Source organism: Patiria miniata, unplaced genomic scaffold, assembly GCF_015706575.1.
Source record: "Patiria miniata isolate m_02_andy unplaced genomic scaffold, ASM1570657v1 HiC_scaffold_5, whole genome shotgun sequence".
NCBI lineage: Eukaryota > Metazoa > Echinodermata > Asteroidea > Valvatida > Asterinidae > Patiria > Patiria miniata.
The window spans coordinates 12,749,069-12,768,861 of record NW_024037072.1 but is presented as its reverse complement, the minus strand read 5'-3'; the positions used below and the strand labels follow the sequence as shown (position 1 = coordinate 12,768,861).

At 40.8% G+C, this 19,793-nt stretch overlaps 1 protein-coding gene across 1 annotated transcript; it reads left to right on the top strand.

Moving 5' to 3' along the window:
* Window positions 1–148: 148 nt before the first annotated feature.
* LOC119742064 (28S ribosomal protein S30, mitochondrial-like) lies at window positions 149–2,864 on the top strand. Its single transcript, XM_038218080.1, has 4 exons — window positions 149–910; window positions 1,110–1,221; window positions 1,407–1,568; window positions 1,875–2,864. The coding sequence occupies exons 1-4, from the start codon at window positions 203–205 to the stop codon at window positions 2,144–2,146; spliced, it is 1,254 nt and encodes a 417-aa protein (XP_038074008.1). The 5' UTR covers window positions 149–202; the 3' UTR covers window positions 2,147–2,864.
* The last annotated feature ends 16,929 nt before the right edge of the window (window positions 2,865–19,793 follow it).

The following is a 19,793-nucleotide window of genomic DNA, read 5'->3' as shown; positions in this document are numbered from 1 at the left end:
CCCTTGGTCTGCCTGACTCCACCTCCCTTGGAAAAAGTCACATGACAGTTATTGATCAGCTGACCTTCAATGTTAATAAAAGAAATACATCACCATTGTGATAAGATAATAGAGAGAAATATAAGCGCGAAGGGAGTGCTCTCATATTTCATTGGATATAATTTCCAGCGAGGGTGCGCGCGCACTACATTCCTGATTCAAGATGGCGGCCTCCATGTGCAGACGTGTTTTTCCTCTGGGAAGAAAGTTTACACGATTTACGCTGCAAAATGCTTGTCAGTCGACACGATGTACGTACTCCACTGCCGAGACAAGTACAGAAACGCAAGTGGAGGTTCCAGAGGCAAAATATCCCCCGATTGTGCCACCGTTATTTGCAAAAACTGCGGAGACGAAAGAATATCGAACCAAACTGATCATCGAAGGCATCAACGATAAGCCAACGGCCACAGAAATGATCTACGAATTGAGTAAACGTCAAAGTTGGCATTACAATATTTTCCCTAGGTGTTTCCACTACAGCTTCTTGGATTTGTACAAGCACTGTATGAAGACAGTTATAGTGGAAGATCTTCCGAAGCAAATTGTAGAATTGGCGAACAGTCCTTCAGTAGAAAGCGCCGCCGAGATGTTGAAACCACACGTTATGGATTGCATTCTACAGCAGCAGTTATACGTGTACAGATACAAAGGCGACCCTGCAAAAAGAGACAGCACTGCTGGTAGACAGACCATGGAGAATGTCATGCGACTTTTGTTGGCAGGACTAGCTGGAGATTTTCATCATTTGAGAGATTCACAAATAGATCAAGACGTGGTGGTGAAATCCTTCTGGAAACGTGATGAGACCAAATTTCAGTTCACTGGAAATCCGTTGTTTTTAATCCGAACAAAAGAACCACTTCCTGAGGTAAGATTTGCACTTAAAACCCTTGTTTAAAAGTTGTTTAAAAATTTAAAACTACAACAAAAACACCCACCAAATAACTAAGTGCAACACATTATAAATGGAGGAAGACAATGGATTCATGCTGGTAAAATAATTTGTCTGTTACATATTTTGAAAGGTAGCTGTATATATTGAACTTTTGTGCCCCTTTTATCTGTAGTTTATCAGCAGAGATGATGAGCAGCTATGCATTGGTGAAGTGCCGTCGTGGTCCTATGCTCCAGAGAATGTCAGTGTCTTCAAGCAACACATCAACCCTGTCTGCTTTCCTGGTTAGTGTAAAGGGACCTATTTCATTATTCATCCCCAAATCAGTCTTTTGTAACTGATAAATGTGACGTATCGCGTGCACAAAGTCCATAGACGATACGTCACTTCGTGGTACACCCGACGAGATGTCCATCTCTTCTCAGGTATTTCTTAATCAATATCAACCTCTTTCCTCTTCCTTTGATAGGATTTAAGATTGGAAATCCATTCACCTACGGCCATACGCAAATCTACATGTCAGAATTCAACCGGAAAAAATGTGCTGAAAATAAAACCTTAGAAGAAGTTCTGATGGGCATTGGTATGTCGTCTTCATTTGGATGGCTGAATGGACTTGCCTTATATCAAAGTAAGTACTGACATTTCTACCAGAGTTGTAAGCCTTTTGTTAATTTTTTTCTCTTTATCAAAAATGTTACAAAGCTACAAACAAACGAAAGCACCATAAGATGTGAAGCTGAAATTGTAGTTTATCTGTTTCTAATAGCCAGGCATTACATTGAAATCAACCAATTTTTGTACTTAATTTACTTCTATGGCTAGGACATAAACCTGTTTTACTTCTTGTAAAAGTGTAGTTGTTAAAACAGACCAGTTTTTGTTTGTAAAAATAACTGAATCCTTCAATTTGATTTCTTGTTTTATTTTTCCACAGTGTATAACCCTTACAGAGACGTCACCCAACCGATGACGTGTCAGACGATAGTCACCGATGGCTCCAACTTCTCATTCTTCTGTTACCAGCTGAACACCTTAGGACTCTGCAGTCGCTCAGCAGACAATCCGCTACGGAATGTTTGCTGGTACACTCCAGATATGAAGCTGTATGGTGACGTACAAGACGGGAGGATTATAGACTTCAATGATGATGTCCTCAAACAGACTATTGCTTTTCTTTTGAACCCAACTATGCCTTTGGAAAAATAACTGGACAATGTCAGTTCTCATAAAGGTGAGAAAGTTTGTCCATGTTTCGTCAACTTGCACTACAACCTAACCTTACTTTGCACTGTGAAGTAACATTTAAGTGCAGCAGAAATATGTTTTGTAGAATACAGCATTAAATCTGGTCCAATGTTCTGCCAACAAAAATCGATTCATTTTTTCAACTCACTATTTATGTAATAATCTACTGCACTAAGTTGTCGATGTCAAAATACCACTGAACAGGATTGCTCACAAATCTGTCAAAACTTGGTTTTATTTATTTTTTCCTTTGAGTATGGAGCATCACATAATTATACTTGGTCCAGAAAGTCTATGTTCTAATACATGTGAACTTGATTCTGAGCAAGTAACAAGACCCACAATGTGACTGCACTTACATTACAAATGCCTATCAAAATGCAATACCTGTACAAAACACACCTACAAAACTTGTACTTCTTATTTTGTAAGTAACTCTCGATGCTACATGTCATTTAATGGGAATTGTAACATAGAGCTAGGTAACAGACTTGTCAAAAAGTGACATTGTAAAGTGACGCTTAATACAAGGAGATTATGTGAAAAATTGGAAGGATTTTTCGTGACTAGTTTCCTTTTGTATACAAACACTTATTTGGTAAAAGGCATGTCCACACTAAAGACCACCACAATCGTGTGGATTATTCAAAATAAACTCTTTTAAAGAAAAGAAAAGGCCGCCCGGACTCCTGTTTGTTTCTTTTATCTGTCAGTTCAATGCAAGCTTGCGATTTTAATAGCGCCCTCATAAGTCAATAAGTGGATGCAAACAGACTTGATGTGCCGCTTTTTGGCGCCGTGACCGCCGGCCCTGATCTGTATGGCTGATACCATGTGTTGACTCTAGCGCCCCCACCAGCAATTCAAAACATTAAATGGGTCCCCACCTTGTTTTTGATGCGCCAAACGTAAGTATTGTAGCTACTCATTCGCTTGGAAGTAAAGAACAGTTGGGACGCTTGTTTTGATTCTGAGATTGGAGCATCCCTGTGGATATTATTGTTTTGTTAAAGCGACATGATGTTTTCTGATGTCTCCTGATGGTTTTTTTAATGGTCACTTGAGAGTAGACCATTAAAATTCCATCGGAATTTAATTCCACTGGTATTTATTTATTCTTTGGATTATCTCCGGAGACAAGGCCAAATACCAACTCCAATGTCTTGGCGTAAAAAAAAAAAAGAAAATCTAAAACAGGCGATCCAATTACACTGTACACAATTTTCTTTTTAATTTGGGGGATAGTATAAACTTGGCAACTTAAACACGGAATTTATTCCACGTTCATGTGCCTCTGCATGAATCGATTCCACTGCTCTGTGATTCTATGGGGTCTATTCATTAAAGTATTACATGTACCCCTCTTTCAACGCGAATTCGCAACATTCTTTCCGAGTTGGTTACCGATCCGTGTTCTACTGTCCTTCCCTGAGGCATTGTAAACAAGTCCCCTGACTTGACATTCAGCACAACAGCAATTATTTCCGACTTGTCCGCGGTCCGCCATAGGTAGAGTGCAGGTTAAACAACTACTAATAAAACTGCCTTCACGGGGCTAGTCAGATATCAAGAAGTTCTATGTTGATACTGCATTTGGTTGCAGTTATTTGTTGATAAGACGCAACTTTGAGGCTTGGCAGTAAACATTGTGTTGTTTACGTGTAACGTTAAAAACACTAGGTCAACAATCAGTAAGGTGAAATTAGTAAGGTGTTGATTTTCGGCTCAAGAATTTTTATATTCAGTCCAAAAAAAATGTGCTGATTTGTAAAATAATTTGTTAAATGTTGATAACCAGACTTTAAAAAAACAAACACTTTGGTAATTTTATACCTTCAAACTGTTTTTGTGTTTTCATCCCGCGGGAAATTAGGCAAACCTCAGATCATGTGCAGCTGTGACCTTTGTCTTTTAGTTATAGTCGTATTCCAAATTAAAACCCCGAGCAGTTCTGTTGAAGCCCCATGATACTAGATATTGATATTCTCGTCCACTGGGTTTTCGCGACACTGGTAAATCCAGCGTCGGAGCTGACGAAAGTAATTTTCAAATCTTGTCATTTGATGTGAGACACTCGGAGACTGGGGACATGCATGAGAAACGGTGATCCATCAATGCTGAAAGTTGAAAAGGTTACATGAATTCAGGACCTCCCGACTTCGTACATGTTGGTCACGCTCCTTGGGCCAAATCAGTTGTGCCTTGTGAAGCAGTTTTCCTTAATCTTCAAAATTGCAGTCATGGATGAATTGGGAGGGGATAGAAAAACAAAAACAATTTGCTTTATACCCCTTCTTCATTGGTCTTGGTTTTATAGATGCCATCTGCTCTCCATTGACATTTTTCTTCCACGTTCTTAGTCGTACTGGACTCAACTCATTTTTTCTTGTTTGCAAGTCTATTGTTCCTAGTTTTCTTCCTCGTTCTTAGTCGTATACTCAACTCTTTTTTTAAGGCTGTTATTCCAAGTATAGAAGTATAATCTAAATTCCTGACAATTAACTAGTAGTATTGCTATGGTCCGCTTCTACTTCTTCCCGTTGAGACAAGCAGCGGCGTAACTTGGGCCAAGCTTAATTCTGAGGCACTTGGTGGTGCATCAATATTTCGAAGGGCGCTGAAGGTAAATGAAACGCATTACTTCAACAGTGCAGTTCAAGGCTTCAAATGGGGGTGGGGTATGGGCACCCTTTGGGGCACGGACATCCGCTGAGGCACGTGCCCCTATATCCCCACTGGAGACAAGCAAATGAAGGACATCAGTTGATTACCGTGGTCTCGTGGTTTTTCTGCGGATGGTGGCTTCAACTTCAGCCTTTGAATTTGCAGGTGTTCCGGCCCGGCCAGACACGTTGTCAATAGCTCTCTGTACCTTTAGCCTGTATTCTCTGATCATGCTCCATGCTCTGATATTAGCAGTATGTTGCTGTGTATTCCCTAGGGAGGTGAGTTGCTTCTAAGGAATGTTCTGCTTGCACGACGAGAAGTGATGATAATAATATAGCGCCCTGAACGCCAATAATATTGACTTATGTGCGCGTCATATAATAGAAATCATTCCGACATTCATTGACCGTGATGAGGTATCTTCAGTGAGCTGTAGTTTTAGGATAATGTTCAAAGATGGGCTCATATTTCTTTTCTCAACTTCACTATTAGGCCATTACCATTGTAGTTTATTCAGTTATTTGACATCATTTCGGAAGCTGCAGAAGGAGCGCAATATTTATTTTCTGTCATCTGAACCTCTCAACGGAACTACGCGGAGAACGAGATATTTTATTTATGAGGGAGCGTCTTTGAGAAAGCGTGTTTTCATCTCTGCCGATCCAGTGTCATCGAGGCGCTATTCAAGACACTTGTTGGTCAGTTGAGTGTCCGTACGTGGATGAAATAATAACATCGTGTCGAGGCACACGTTGAAGTTACCGGTAAAACCTATCAAATAACAGCTGTTGTGTGTTATTGAGTAAAACCCGGAGACGTAGTTTCCCGAGTAAATGTCATATTTTATATTGATGCCCTGGTGAGACACTGGCAATTAATTCTCACCCAATCTTTCTCTCCCCGAGGTGAACAGAATCATTGCAAGAAGCTATTCTTATTCCCGCACAGTCGGTGCCTTAAGGGTTCAAATTATCAAGAAATTCAACTGGAAAATTGAAAACCAATTTAAGCGGTTTTTTTTCTCAAACACGTCAGGTGATTTGCCCCGTGGAAATCAAAATCGTTATTTTGGATTCCTTCATCAATTCGTCTTAATTGGTTGTATTTTTGTTGTGTGAGAGAATCATGATTGCAAGAAATAACACCGAGTGAACTGTGTGCCCAGGGGCTCCCGCACGTACCGCTGCGCCAGAGGTAAACAATCACACAATCAATCACACAATCAACCTGCAGTTTGGTAATATTTTGGCGATATATAAAAACAAAATTCCGTCCTTTTTTATCGAGCTGAAGGATATTGCTTTAAGCTATTTTGCTAAAAGTCAGTCGAGCATTGACCTATTGTTGACAAACTACATGTATATATACACCTGGCACAAAAAGAAACTAAACAGGTTTTATAAGCGTCCTTGTTTGGACATTTCACGGTGAACAAAAAATCCGAAATATACGTTTTGTCACGGAAACTTTCAGGTTCAATTTGATACCTCACTGCACTGTGTAAGAAACAACGAGAGCGCAAGCGCTGAAGCTCATGAAACCCCACAACTATAAGTTGCACTTTAGCGAGATTTTCAATGGGCATTGCAACACACAACAACCTTTAGTTTGGGGGTTTCATGTGTTTTAGCGCTTGCGCTCTCATTATTTTTTACACATTGTTCCCCAGTGAGGTATCAAATTGAACCGGAAAGTTTCCGTGACAAAACGTTTATTTTGGATTTTTTGTTCACCGCGAAATGTCCAAACAAGGATGATTATAAAAACTGATTAGTTTCTTTTGTGCCACGTGTATATTCTTTGTGAAGGGGGCAGACCTAGAACAAGCTTCGGCGTCTTGTCTGACCACCCCCATACTATTATTATAAGTTCCTTTAAAGTTTTTTCCCTTGTATTTTACTTGCCTTATGGAAAATAAACCTAAACCTGAACCTGACTTTAATCGGCCACTGTTGTAATAAAAATGTATGACAATTTTCTTCTTTTACTTTTGCTAGGAATAAATATTTCTCGTAAATATATAACTTTTAATACACGCCCGGATTTATTTTTTAAAGAAGCCGCAAACGGAAACTGAGTAGGTGCTTATAATATCTGTTAAAAGTTGAACAAAGACATTGACTGGAGCGGGGATTGAACCTGCGACCGCTGGATAGCCGTTGCTCTACCAACTGAGCTATCGAGCCCTGTGCATTGGCGGAAAATCTTTTTTGCTCACAAACATTACTAAATGTAGTAAATGACTGATTATCTCACCAATATTTTCATTCAGGGTTATCTGAGGAAAAATTAAAATTGTGGCTTAAGTTACGGATAGGGTAGAATTTTTATCTTGATTATGACAAAATGACAAAATGGTGTGCATCATTTTTGTCAATTGGGGATCGTCAGTCAACATTTGCCTAATTATGTATACCTTGCCTTTTCAGGTAAAAGGCCGGGTATCGTTCCTTAATGAACTTTATTTATTTAATTTTGTAGTGATTGCTATGGCAACGTAGCTCACTCGTGCATGCCAAATTTTACGCCGAATCTTGACAATAAAAAGCAGCGGTGGTGACGGCAGACTTTATGTTTGTGAAAATTGCTATAACAAACGATTTGATTGAATGACGTTATCCGTTACCAATTTCTCCATAATGACAGTGATGATAATGTTTTTTATGAAAATATCAGATGGTGTTTTTTTTTAAGTCGGGCTGCTAAGGGCCGCGGGGATTATTAGTGGCTATTGTTAGTTTCAAGGAAACATTAATTTTCCTCGTTATTATTTCCACGCTCCGTTGGGCTGATGCATGAGCCGATTTGGTCCTGAATGCCCGTGGGAAATGAGCCCCATATAAATATTAAATGCTTTGGTGCTTATACGTGCCTGATACAACGCCCTTGGGTATTTTGACTGCGCTGTCTTTTTTTCTCGACGTTCTGCCTTAGAATTCAAGCTGCCCAAAAAATGTAATATACCATTCCTTAATGTCAAAGTATGTTACGTGCGTTACGGCAACATATGAAATTAGTCGGATATTACATTTTGTATTTTTACAAGCTCCCGGCGAATCCGGATTATTATTGAAAGTTTTAATAATTCACATGGTTTTCCTGCCTTATTCTCACGATTCACACTATAGATTCACCTTTTTTCCTTTTTAAGAGCTTAATATATACTGTATTCAATTCACGCGATGTTTTCATTGCTCACAATTTTTTCCCCTCCTGCGCACGCGCTAGGCAAGTGAAGTCGGGTAACCCGTGTTCACATATGGTTAGTGAAGTGGAGGAATGAAATCGAAGGTCCGCTGCTTGAGTTCAAAACTCACATAAACTGTACCTATTGACGCCATGAACACGTCAACATAGTACAACGTTATTATTTTCCATTTAAAGTAAACCTTTCAAAATTGATTTTAATACTTATTAATTGGTAACAGGGCTGGCTATATTATGTTTGTGAACAAACATTCAAAGTCCAAAAATAGCGAAATAATCGATAAAGGCTCTTTTTTCGTATTTTTGAGAAATATATTATTTTTTTGACAGCAATGAGACAGGTGCAAGATATCAGGCATTCGATGAAATTCTCCTGAATATGGACACAAACTGTTTTCAGATAATACAAGCCTCGCTTTGAGATACAGTAGCCTCGTTATGAGTACACCAAAATAATGTTAAAGTTTAGGTTGAATTTCAAGAGGACAATGAAGCTCATATGGTGCACGCTGAGGCAAATACTAGGTTTATTTCCCGAATCGAAATGACGTAATCAATATTTGAGAATAAACTCTGACATTTTGATTAATAAATTGAAGTGTACATACATGTCATAAACAGCTGAAAACACCTTGCGGTGTGCATCCATAGTGACACCGATATTGATAACAGACGTCAGAACCTCTTTGGCTTTCCAAATTAAGAATTTCGATTGGAAATGTTTGATCACAATGCGCCAGTGAAACGGACTTGGTTCATTGAAGGGGACATTCGTCAATAGCCACGCCACTGTAGGTGTTCCAGCTAAAGTAATTTTGTTTCGAGCCCGATCAAAGCCATGTTGCGACGGCAGATGTTTTTCCTTCTCTCGCGCGGGGGAAATTCAAAATCAATTTATCGCCACGTGGGTCTTGCATAATAATCGCTGTAAATCTTTGCCCTCGCGTGGGGGATGTTTGAAATCGTGTTGGTACAGTTGCATCGTCTTTCCGAGCACAGACAAGTTCAAGAAAGGACCGTGCCTAGATCAAATGTCAGCTTAATGTTGCTGTAGTTTAAAAAGAAAAAGCTGCTCTATGCTTCTCCCCGACTGCAGTGAACCAGGGTCTGGCGTTTATAGGATTAAGCTTACGGTTGATGCCACATGAAGTGTCTCTTGTGTGAGTTTGTGTGGTTCTGAAAAGGACTGGGAGAACCGTTGTTTTGGATTGTCTACGCTGCCCGTCTTCAGGAGACTGACGTTCCGAGCGTGGTAGAATCTTTTCTCAAATGCAACCGGTCCTTATTCCGTTTACAAAGTATTGGGGCTCTGTTCATTCTCGTTCACCAACGCCTCCCCCGCGTAATTTACAGTTCATCCCACCCACCCGTCCCGATAGGCCAGTGAAGTTGGTGAACACACAGAACTATTAGCTTTTAACCCTAAAGGGGCCGGGTTATTTTGACCATCTCTCAGCCGGGGGGGGGGGGGGGGCGGATTCCGCCCCCCCCTAAGATCTCGGCCATCGAGTGACGAAAATTTTTGAAACTCACTACATGCATAGAGCAACTCTTCCTCAACATGCCCAAGAAATTTCATGACTATAGGTCAAAGGGTTTCGGAATTATGGCTAATTAATTATTCATATGTATGAATGGCAATTCTGCTCGGTGTACACGACGTATATGCGAAAATTCAGTTTTCACGGCGCGTGGCGCCGGAAAATTTTTCGCTACGTGCAAACCCGTGGTCCGATTTTTATGTTTTTGGTATCAAAAGATGCGCAAAGCTCGAGGCTAAAAAGTCATAAAAGCTCGGGTCGCGAAAAATTTTTTTTTAGAAGCTATCGCGGAAAATGTTGAGGGGGGGGGGCGGATTCCGCCCCCCCGGCCCTTTTAGGGTTAAACACAGAACTTTGTGCTATATAGTTAAGCTTTATGCTAAAATCTTTAACTCTTAACCATTACAACTATTTCTATTTCTGAATAGGGACTTGCTCCATCAGGGAAGGCCTAGATGTGCGTGCAAAAAAACGTGCCACCTGCCTGTTATAGCTCTCCATTTTTGTCTTAAACCACTTAGATGCTTCGTTTCATCCCTGTCTTCAATGACGCCCTGCAAGAGGCAGGTATGACCACGTAGATGGATCATATTACAAAGGCTTTCAGTGCTTCTTCTGACGAGGAGTGCTTCTCTCATGCACGGAGAGTGGGACCAAACATCGTGCTCTTCGGAGCAGAAGAAGGATCTTGAATTCTGGAGGATTTTAAATCAGGATGCACGCTGGATGATGCCCGCATACGAATCTCGCGATGACGTACTTGGTACATCTCGCTCTTTCTCGCGGGATTTCAGCACAGTTTTTGCCGTCTCACCCAACAATACTGAATAAAATCTGACTTGATTCGGACGGCTTTCGTAAGAGTTTCGAAGCGAGTGTGCTAAGCCGACAAAGAAAGCAACAAATCCAGGCGGGATTGCACTTGGGCTTTTTGTTTAAATGGGTTTCTCAATACTAAAAAGAAAACAGCGATATTTTCGACACTTGCATCGCTCAAAAAATGAAACATTTTCATGCTGTGTAATCTCCCAGCGGAGAGAAGATGACGGTGTGCAATCTGCTGGGGGAAATGTTGGTTGAAATTGAGAAGGCGAGAGCGTAGAAAGCGGATTTCCACGGGGGATTAAATTGCCGCGAAATATCAAAACCAGATTGAAACCGACACTGGTTACAATATCAGAACGGGTTTCCAGCACGTCTCAGTGTGAAGTTTGGGGCGAGTTTTTAGGCTACGTCTTTGATGTATCGAATGGAACAGATTTGGTCGAGGAAAACAAACATGAAAAGGACTGAAAAAAGTGTACGCTTCTAGTAGCGTATGTGTCAAATACTTGGGATTTTTGTCAACCCCGACAAATTCTTCATCCGCAAAATAGGCGTACATCTTCGTTTATGAAGTATAAAACGGGAGTCAGGTTGGTGTAGCGGTACTTTCCTCGCCTTCCACCGCTGTGACCCGCGTTCAATTCCTGCCTTGGCCAACATGTGGATTGGGTTTTCAGTCCCTACCTGATTCTGTGGGTTTTCCCCAGAATATCCTCCCGCCTCTAAAACTGTAATTTCGTCTCATTGTCTTCTCTCCACAGGTTTCTTCAGGCTTGCGAGCTACAGTGCCTAAGGGGGCTTTTGAGGAATCCTTGGTTTTATTACCAGAAATGATTAATAATAATATATTGGAAGCAGCATTAGGGGAGTCAGGTTGGCGCAGTGGTTAGTTTCCTCGCCTTCCAACGCTATGGCCCGGGTTCGATTTCTGCCCTGGCCCACTTGTTGATTTGGTTTTCAGTCCCTACCTGATTCCGTGGGTTCCACCCCCAGAATATTCTTCTGGGGCTTTCCTCCCACCATTAAAACTGAAAGGTCTTCTCATTGTATTCTTCTGGACTAGGACACTTTAGAGGAATCCTTGGTTTCATTACCAGAAATACATTAATAATATATAAATAATAAATAAATATAATAATTGAGACTTTAAAGATTTGATGGATCAGATTTAGAACCATTGAAACATCTTCATCATTTTTTTTTTCATTTACACTGCAGTACATCTGTCGGAGACTTGGGATTCAGGGTGATTTTTTTTCTTCGATAAGGTGACCCCAGAAAATTGCTTCCCTCAAATACCGATTTACGTTCATGGTTGTTTACAAATATCGAAAAACAACATGATAGTTAGTTATTTATAGTATGATCAGCATGTCGGTTGTCAGCTCATGAAACCTTTCTTGGTAAATCGTATCTATCGTAGGGCTAGCATCCAGTAATCAAACGCCTGTCTATTCAATTAGGAATGTGACTAAACTTGAAATTGCACCAGTCATCAAGATACAACCATAATTGTGTGACATCGTCATCATTTAGCGAGTTGGCACGTTTTCTCCTCATAGATACCATCATGTGGATCACTATCAGTACCAGATTCTTTTCACACAATGACGTCAGACTGATGGGAAGGTGTTCCTTATACAGGAACATTACAGACTTCCTCTTAATGATCTCCAAAGATAATTTGTTCCATGGTAACACTCCTAACTTGTCTACTCCTCTGAATAAATGCCCGTGATTCCCCGGTGTTACCTAGCAACCTTCTCACCTCATCCCACGCGACTCTCGTCTGGTCTCGAAGAAGTCACTCCAGTTGATTTGATGGAACTTCGGTAACAGTTATTAGAGCTGAGTCAATATTTGGAAATGCCATGGCAGTGTTTAGTTCACGTAGCAATGTCGTTAAAAGGGTGGTATTTGCAGAAATGTATTTCATTAACAAAATGAATTGGCTTGATCGCAATTGTGAACTGTTCGAGTTTTTAATTAGGGCATTAATGTGTGCTTGGGAGTTTTTAAACACTCTGTTTAAGAGACCAGTTGGAGTACGAGTCTAGATGCTGATGGCGAGGGTAATTACTGTAACTAATTATTAGCATCCAGACTCCAACCGGTCTTAAATATAGTGATTAATACAGATTAAATTCATAAATATCTTTTCAGTAAAAAAATCTAAACTTTTCGGTCCATAAGTCAAAACAAATCCAAAAATTATAAATTTCAACGAGTATGTTCAACATTTTCACTTCGTGCCTTTCGAAACACCCCTCTAGGTATATAATGGAGTGTCCAGCTCGCGACTACGTCGTAAACAAGTCATTTTATGGAGATTGGCGCCCTCGTCGCGCGTACTGCGCGTTGTCGCGCAGAATGCAGCTGTGGCGGTGCGTTTTGAATTTAGGACTTTGAAATACTGACACACTGGTAGTGTTGCGCATGCCTACGTGAGGACTGTGAACGTTCAACCAATAAAAGGGTAAAAGGCAATGGATTTCATAGGAGTCAAAATTTCATGTGACACCGGAAAAGTGTTTAAGATCAGCCAGCTGGCCTTTATCATCCGTTTCAGACCGGCCAGGTGACGGGCTCTCGACTAATAGGAATGGGTAAACTGTCTAAGGTATATATGAATTTGAATTTGAATGTCCTCTGTGTAAGTATGTCATGAACTGACTGACTGACTGACCAGCTTGTTTTGCTGCCATGCAGCACTGTTCCTTTGTATTTATAACCCTGTGTATGATGTTTGCACAGTATGAGACCAGCACCGGAACCAGACTCGCTGTAACTTGTGAATCGGGCAGTGCCATCATATAGGATTACCCCGTAATGCCCCTCGAATGGGCTACATCCGTCAAATTGTTTACTCGATGAACTTTCACTCTTAATAAATTAAACAATTTTGTTGGCTCAGGGACTAGGGCCAGAAATAGACTTAACCTTGTCTTGTTATTACAACAAATAATGACAAAAAACCTTGCGACCTTGGTATCGTTTTTAAAAGGCTTTAGTAAAGGCTTTAGTAAAGGCTTTAGTAAAGTGGTTTCAGACCACATAAAAGCATCGCAGTAAAAGCTTTTTCCAAGCTTTTACTGCGATGCTGTTATGTGGTCTATTTTTACTTAATTTCTCTTCCCGAACCTTTCAGAAAAGAAAACATGGTTCGAATTAATTTCCCCTTCATAGTTTGCCTACAGTCACCAGAATGAAAAGCACCATACGTGACTGGCAAACAAACAACAATCTATGGGAAAATGAAAAGCAAAATGTAAACATGAATGTAACACAATTTCATGAATTGATGATTCATTGGATGATATTCCGAGAAAAGCATTGCATACGTATGTAGATTTATGCACATCTGTTTTGTTTCCCTATGTCTCAGAATTTCATTCAAATCGAGACATGAACCTCTTTCATTTGATAGAAGAGATCTTGTTGATACACGCCTTTAACACGGGCCTGGAAGAGCAACTACATTTTGTCAGAACGTTTTCAGTTAAACCGAAAATTATGTGTCAATATACATTTACTTTTTTTTACGACAATTAGAAAGGAAAGATTTGCTTTTGAGACGGAAATAGAACAACTACTTGGGTAGAGGCCTAACCTTTTATTGTACAATTCTATAGTTTTATTCGAACTGGATAAGTGATGAGATTCTTCAGAATTCTATTTGTCTTGTTTAGCACGGAAATAAAACCAACTCTTGAGTATTGAGTATTGATAACAAAATTGCATAAATTCTCAGGAGCATTATCAAATTGACCCTACACTCTGATGGCAAAATTGTTGCATTGCCAATTAATTGAAACAATGTGTATGCAAGCAGCGGGCAGGGAGCAGTGAATTCCCCGTCGTCTTCCCCGTAGGATGACAGTGATTGCGAGGTCGTTACATCTCATATGGACTTCCATTTTACAGGCGGGCGCTCTCTCACATGAATGCAAATTCAAACGGAGATGTTTACCAAAGGGGTCGTTGCAATCTTATCCAAGACGGTTTATACACCGAGGGAGCATTAGCCTAAGTGTTGTGGTTCTCAGAACAAGCTTGTCTCAACAGAGGAGAGAAGAGAGGATGGTTTGCTTTTAGGAGAGGTAAATAAAGGCCAAGAGGTGAATCAAGGTTGATACTGTGCGCTCAAGAGACTAGTATCGATGGAGAAGAAGTCAGTGAGGTTCTTAAGAGATTCCCGAGGAAGGGACAGACAACACTCCGATTCGGTTCGCTTTAAGTGGGGCGATAGATGCGGAGGAGGCAGGGGGAGAATCTTGATGGAGATTTGAAGACGTAACAAGGATGTAGACGGGATAAGTATATGGTAAAAATAGATGCAAGTAGAGAGGTTCGGAGAACGAGAGAGAAAACAACGAGAACAAGATCCGAAGAAGGGAGCAATTTGAAATGTTGATCTTGGAAGAGTAAAGAGTTGTGTCAATGAAAAGACCGATCGTTCATTATGCATTTTGTCAAAGCGTTTGTTATCAAAGTACTGTCGTCTAACAACAAGAACATTAATGTTTTATCCTTCAGTCAACTTTGAATCCAGAATTAGGTTTGGAGGGCGAAATGGTTGTTAACATGCAAAGGTGGCGATAGTTTCTTACGCTTAGTTAACTGAAGCAATTCACGTAAAAGCAAAACTCTATATCACACCTTTCACCACTTCAAACTTCTTCGGTACACCGGAAAAAGTTGCTCCCGGCAAAATGTGACAAAATTCTGCTCACATTTTGTCAAACACCGCGGTTTCTATATAAATAATCCTTACTAAATTCGGGGTGCACTCTTTTTTCATGAAATCTGCTCTCAATTAAAAAAGAATTTAAAAAAAGAAATTAGTTTCCTAGCGGAAGTCTGCCGCTGGCGCTGCCGACTTGTGACGGTACCCGAAGAAGCGGTGAGGGTCTTCCACGGTCACGACGCGAAAGCAATGCCCTGGATGATGCTAGTTGCTTCCGGCATTTATCACACATGTGTTGCTTATAGCATGTTAGTGGTATTCGATGGCCTGAGGTCTGCTAGTAGTGGCCGATGATCGGTGTTTACGGCGAGGATACTCAGGGATGTTGTTAACGATTGTCCGCTAAATCAAGCCGGGCAGCTGCAGCAGATGTCCAATTTGTCAGTTCCCGTACGGTACGGACAGGGATCATGTTCTACGAGGAATGATTAAATAACAAATTGGAAGGATTTCTAACTTGCCATAAGTATACAAGAAACAACCATTAGTCTGTGGAATTGTGGAATGTTGGGAAATAACATACAATAACTGCAAGAAAATGAAAAATTCATGTAGTTTTGGCTATCCATATTCTCTCGCTCAATCTGATGGGCGAGTGGTGGACGCGGACGGTAGTTGGCGCTTCTTCTTCGCACGACTTATTTTAGTCTGAATGTTGTACAAATCCACAGCATCTTCGCGTGAGCTTCAGGCGTCGTCGGCAATGCGGCGCGCTAGGATGTCCCTCCAGATCAATGCTCCAAAATGTCTCCGCCAACCTCGTCCCTAGGGCCTACTTTATTTTCGACCTCGTTTCCAATAGTAAGCCCTGGATCGGAAACTTTCTTCCTGTATCCTGATTCGGTACCGCAATTGGCAAGAGATGGATTTATATCGTGTGCTTGGTGTTGTTTGTTTCCAACGTGTATTTCGTGGTTTCGCATTCAATTTAATTGTTACGTCCTCACCTTCCCAAAAATAATTATTTCCTTTCCAATTTGCTCATATGAAATGTGATACTGCAAATTGGCTGGAGAAGATTGTAACATTTAAACTTTGAACAAAATCGTGTTTAGTACGTATCTCACGCCTCGACGAATTGATTCTGTTTTTTACCCCAGACACCGCATGCAAAGACTAACGCCAACGTAAAGCACAGGCAGACACCAGACAATTCCTAATTTGTGTCAAACAATGTTGGACATGTAAATGATCCAATAACAGGGTGAGAGAGCAGGTAGTGGTGGGCGCATACTGCTCGACAGCCTCGTCAACCGTTGAGGGGGTACTCATGCACGGAGCCTATGAAGGGCGCTTTCCTGGTAGGCATTGACTCTCAAATGTTACATATTTAACGGGAACCTGTGACATAAAATGATCTCACTTCTAGAGTGTTCCCTCCCCCTCCTGTAGAAATCTTTTAGCGGATGGAGGATACCGAGAGCATCTTATTAGACACATACATCATAAGGTATTACATTCCTGTATTACTAATTCAAGACACTGTCAACAATTTCCGAAATGAAGACGTGTTAAGGACTCGGGGGTTAGAACAGTCTTCCTCTGATATTCAAAGAAATGGTGACAATGGACTTGTGGGATCAATTGACGAGTCGACTGAACGACATTTCCTTGCGAGTTTTGAGGGCAAAAGTTCACGCTCTTTCCCATGTCGCCGCAAGATGTTTCTCCATGGCAAACATTAGTGTTTCAAGCTGCATTAACATTCATGCCGTGTCAGCAGTGGGGGAGGACATGTATTGTTGAATTTATGACCAGACAAGAGTGTCAAAAGATGTATGACATTAGCTTGGGGCATGGTATATGGATATGGAGACGCATTTAACTGCCAACCAAATCACTAGTGCAACGGCACAAGGAATTAAACACTGGGGACTGAGAAGTCTAACTACAAGTTCGATTGAATTCCAGTTCTAGTACCTTAATCCGTTTAAGGGTGAACAATTATCCATTTGAACGAAAGTCGATTTGCCAAACATTAAAAAAACTCGCGACCATCTAGAAATCCAGGATGTTTTGAGATTGTTGTGTTTCATTTTTTTGAGGAAAATAATTGTTATTTAAATTGAAATTGAAAAAAAAATTGACATAAAAGAATTCTTGCGATGATCACTTGAAACTAAACTGTATGTTTTTAAGATTCAATCAAGTTGCACTGGAACTCCGAAATTATTTGCACGCCTGCCTGGTATCATGCGTCCTGCGTCCAGCACAAGCATTCAAGCCTGATTTTAAGATGCAAGGCTTGAATGCTGGTCTATATTTCAAGACGGGATTTCTGGAGCATAAAATGAGATTTTTCTTGTCTTTTTTGCAGTAACTACTGTAATCATACTTCATCAATATTCGATATATGATGAAGACACGGCTAGGTGCCCTGACTGATGTCTAATGGTTTCTATGTGATTGTATATAGCTCATTGTTGGTCAAGCACCACGATGACCAGGTCGTTGACATGGTTTAACTCTCATAGCGTTTGTTGGTCCCATGCAGAGGACAAGCTCTTTGTACCTATGACTGACCGACTGACTCCCCGACTGACTGACTGACTCCCCGACTGTCACTTGTGATTAAGACAGGTTGTAGACGGGTGAAGGGAGCCGGGCAATGCTATCGTTATCCCAATGAAGCCTCGCTTTTTCTTGTTTACACACAAAAAAATCACTAATTTATAAGGCTTTTTCCAAATGCACTGCTTGTACACGAAGGCAACTTTCACCCCAAATTCTGAATATTTGAGCCCTGAATTTCATGTTCGTCCAGGTAATAATGCACTAGAAATAGTTAAATTTGACCTTTTGTTATTTGTTTAGCTTTCAAGATCCCTACGCGTGATCAATCTTCAGTCACCGCTTCCAAGGCTTTCATAGAGTGCACTTGCATTTACACGCCTCTCAAAACACAAGGCTTTGATCTTATATCAAGCTGGAGTATTCCAGATGAGAATAGCCCAGCCATTAGGAGATTGAAGTTTGGATAAGACGACGACAATGATGATGATAAGTTAATCGTGGTGAAAAATCGTGCGGTTGTAATGTTTCAGCTCGAGTGAGCTCGCAGGTTTAAAAGGAGGACTTTGGTTCTGATGAAGATGATTGTAGTTTGGATCATGCAGCGCGGTTATTAATTCTGGTGCCGTGGCCGGCCGCCAAAGGCTCGAAACGCAGGCTTGATGTACATGTAGTCAGCTCAATCACTGTGCATGCCATAGAAGCATACGAGTAGGATATATGTTGCGTAAAATGTACAGGATTGAAGCACACGATGTGACAACACGTTTAGATTTCCTAAGATTGCTTCAAAGTTTGGGAACATTCGTGTCTTTGTCCACGACTCCACGATATGAGTTATTTCCTGTCTCGTCGCACGGTAATCATCTGTTAAATGATACCCTCACGCTTGCCATAGAAGAATCGATGTTTGCTGAAACTGAAATTACAGAGCAATGTAAGAAATGTTAGGAAACAAATCGGTGAGACAGGCCGGAGTTTTCAGGGGGAGAAGATGGGTGGGTGGATGGAAGGATTGGTTCATAAGCTGGTAAACCACGTATAATCATTCGCTATTAATGTGAAATGCCATCTACAATTTGCCTTCAAATGTCATGCCCAACTTCTTGAAAGGTACACTATTCGTAAGATTTTTTTTGGAAGTAGATAGGGCCTACATTATCTCAGCAGTTGTTTTGATTGGGGAGGCAGTAAAATGGGTATATAACTCTTCTGAAAAGGTGGGCGGGCGGGGGCGGGGGGGGGGGGGGGCTGAGGTGTGTTCGTATATATGGTTGAAGGCGGGAGAGCGTATAATTTAACAATATAATTACCATAGCAAGAGACAGGAAATAACCCTTATCGCGGACCGTGAACGACACGAATGATGTCAACTTTGAAGTAATCGTTCCAAGGCCCCCAAGTAAAAAAAAAGTTCATTTAATCCTGATTAGGCTTTCCTGAGTAAATAATACGAAAGACCTCAATAAAAGCAGGTGGTATTACTACTATTTGTTTGAGTTGCTTGCTCTTTCACTTCCTTAAAAACGGTAAAATGTCGTGGGGGGGGGGGAGTTTCCCCCACCCCTCCCCTCCCAACTGGACACGCCACTGCATATATACTTTTCACAAATCATTGTCAGGAAACATACAAAACTAGTTTGCAGCTGGTTTATTTTGTCCCTTCTTCCATTGGTAAAAATTAGAAGAAAAAAAAACAGATTAACGAGGCTCTCGCTGCTGTACTTAATCAGCTAAAAAGAAGTCAATTCTATAAAAACCTATTAAGACATGATTTGATTTATTTTTTAAACTCGTCTGCTAGTCCCTCGCACTGATTTCTAAACACAACGTTGTGAAGCATGGACGACTCAGGCAATCCACGGCCCAAGTAAACGCTTAGGAGCAATCTCGTCAGTGCTTTAATCCTGTTAGAAGGCTAAACGAGTTATAATAACTAGACCTACATTTAATCTCGTTAAGTATATGGAAAAGGTCACAGTTGACACTGTCACAGTCCACCTTTCTTAGAGACATAAAGGAGCCTTACAGAAGCAAGAGAGTAAATTGATTAATATCTTTTAATTGGATGACCTCGAGCAAGTGCATCTTCAAAAATCTGTAATTTCTC

What these genes read in the sequence shown, in the direction of transcription:
- LOC119742064 (XM_038218080.1), top strand. Translation starts at nt 203, where the DNA reads ATGGCGGCCTCCATGTGCAGACGTGTTTTTCCTCTGGGAAGAAAGTTT. An exon ending in CAAAAGAACCACTTCCTGAG is followed by an intron (nt 911 to 1,109) that starts GTAAGATTTGCA and finishes TTTTATCTGTAG; the next exon opens with TTTATCAGCAGAGATGATGA. An exon ending in CAACCCTGTCTGCTTTCCTG is followed by an intron (nt 1,222 to 1,406) that starts GTTAGTGTAAAG and finishes TTCCTTTGATAG; the next exon opens with GATTTAAGATTGGAAATCCA.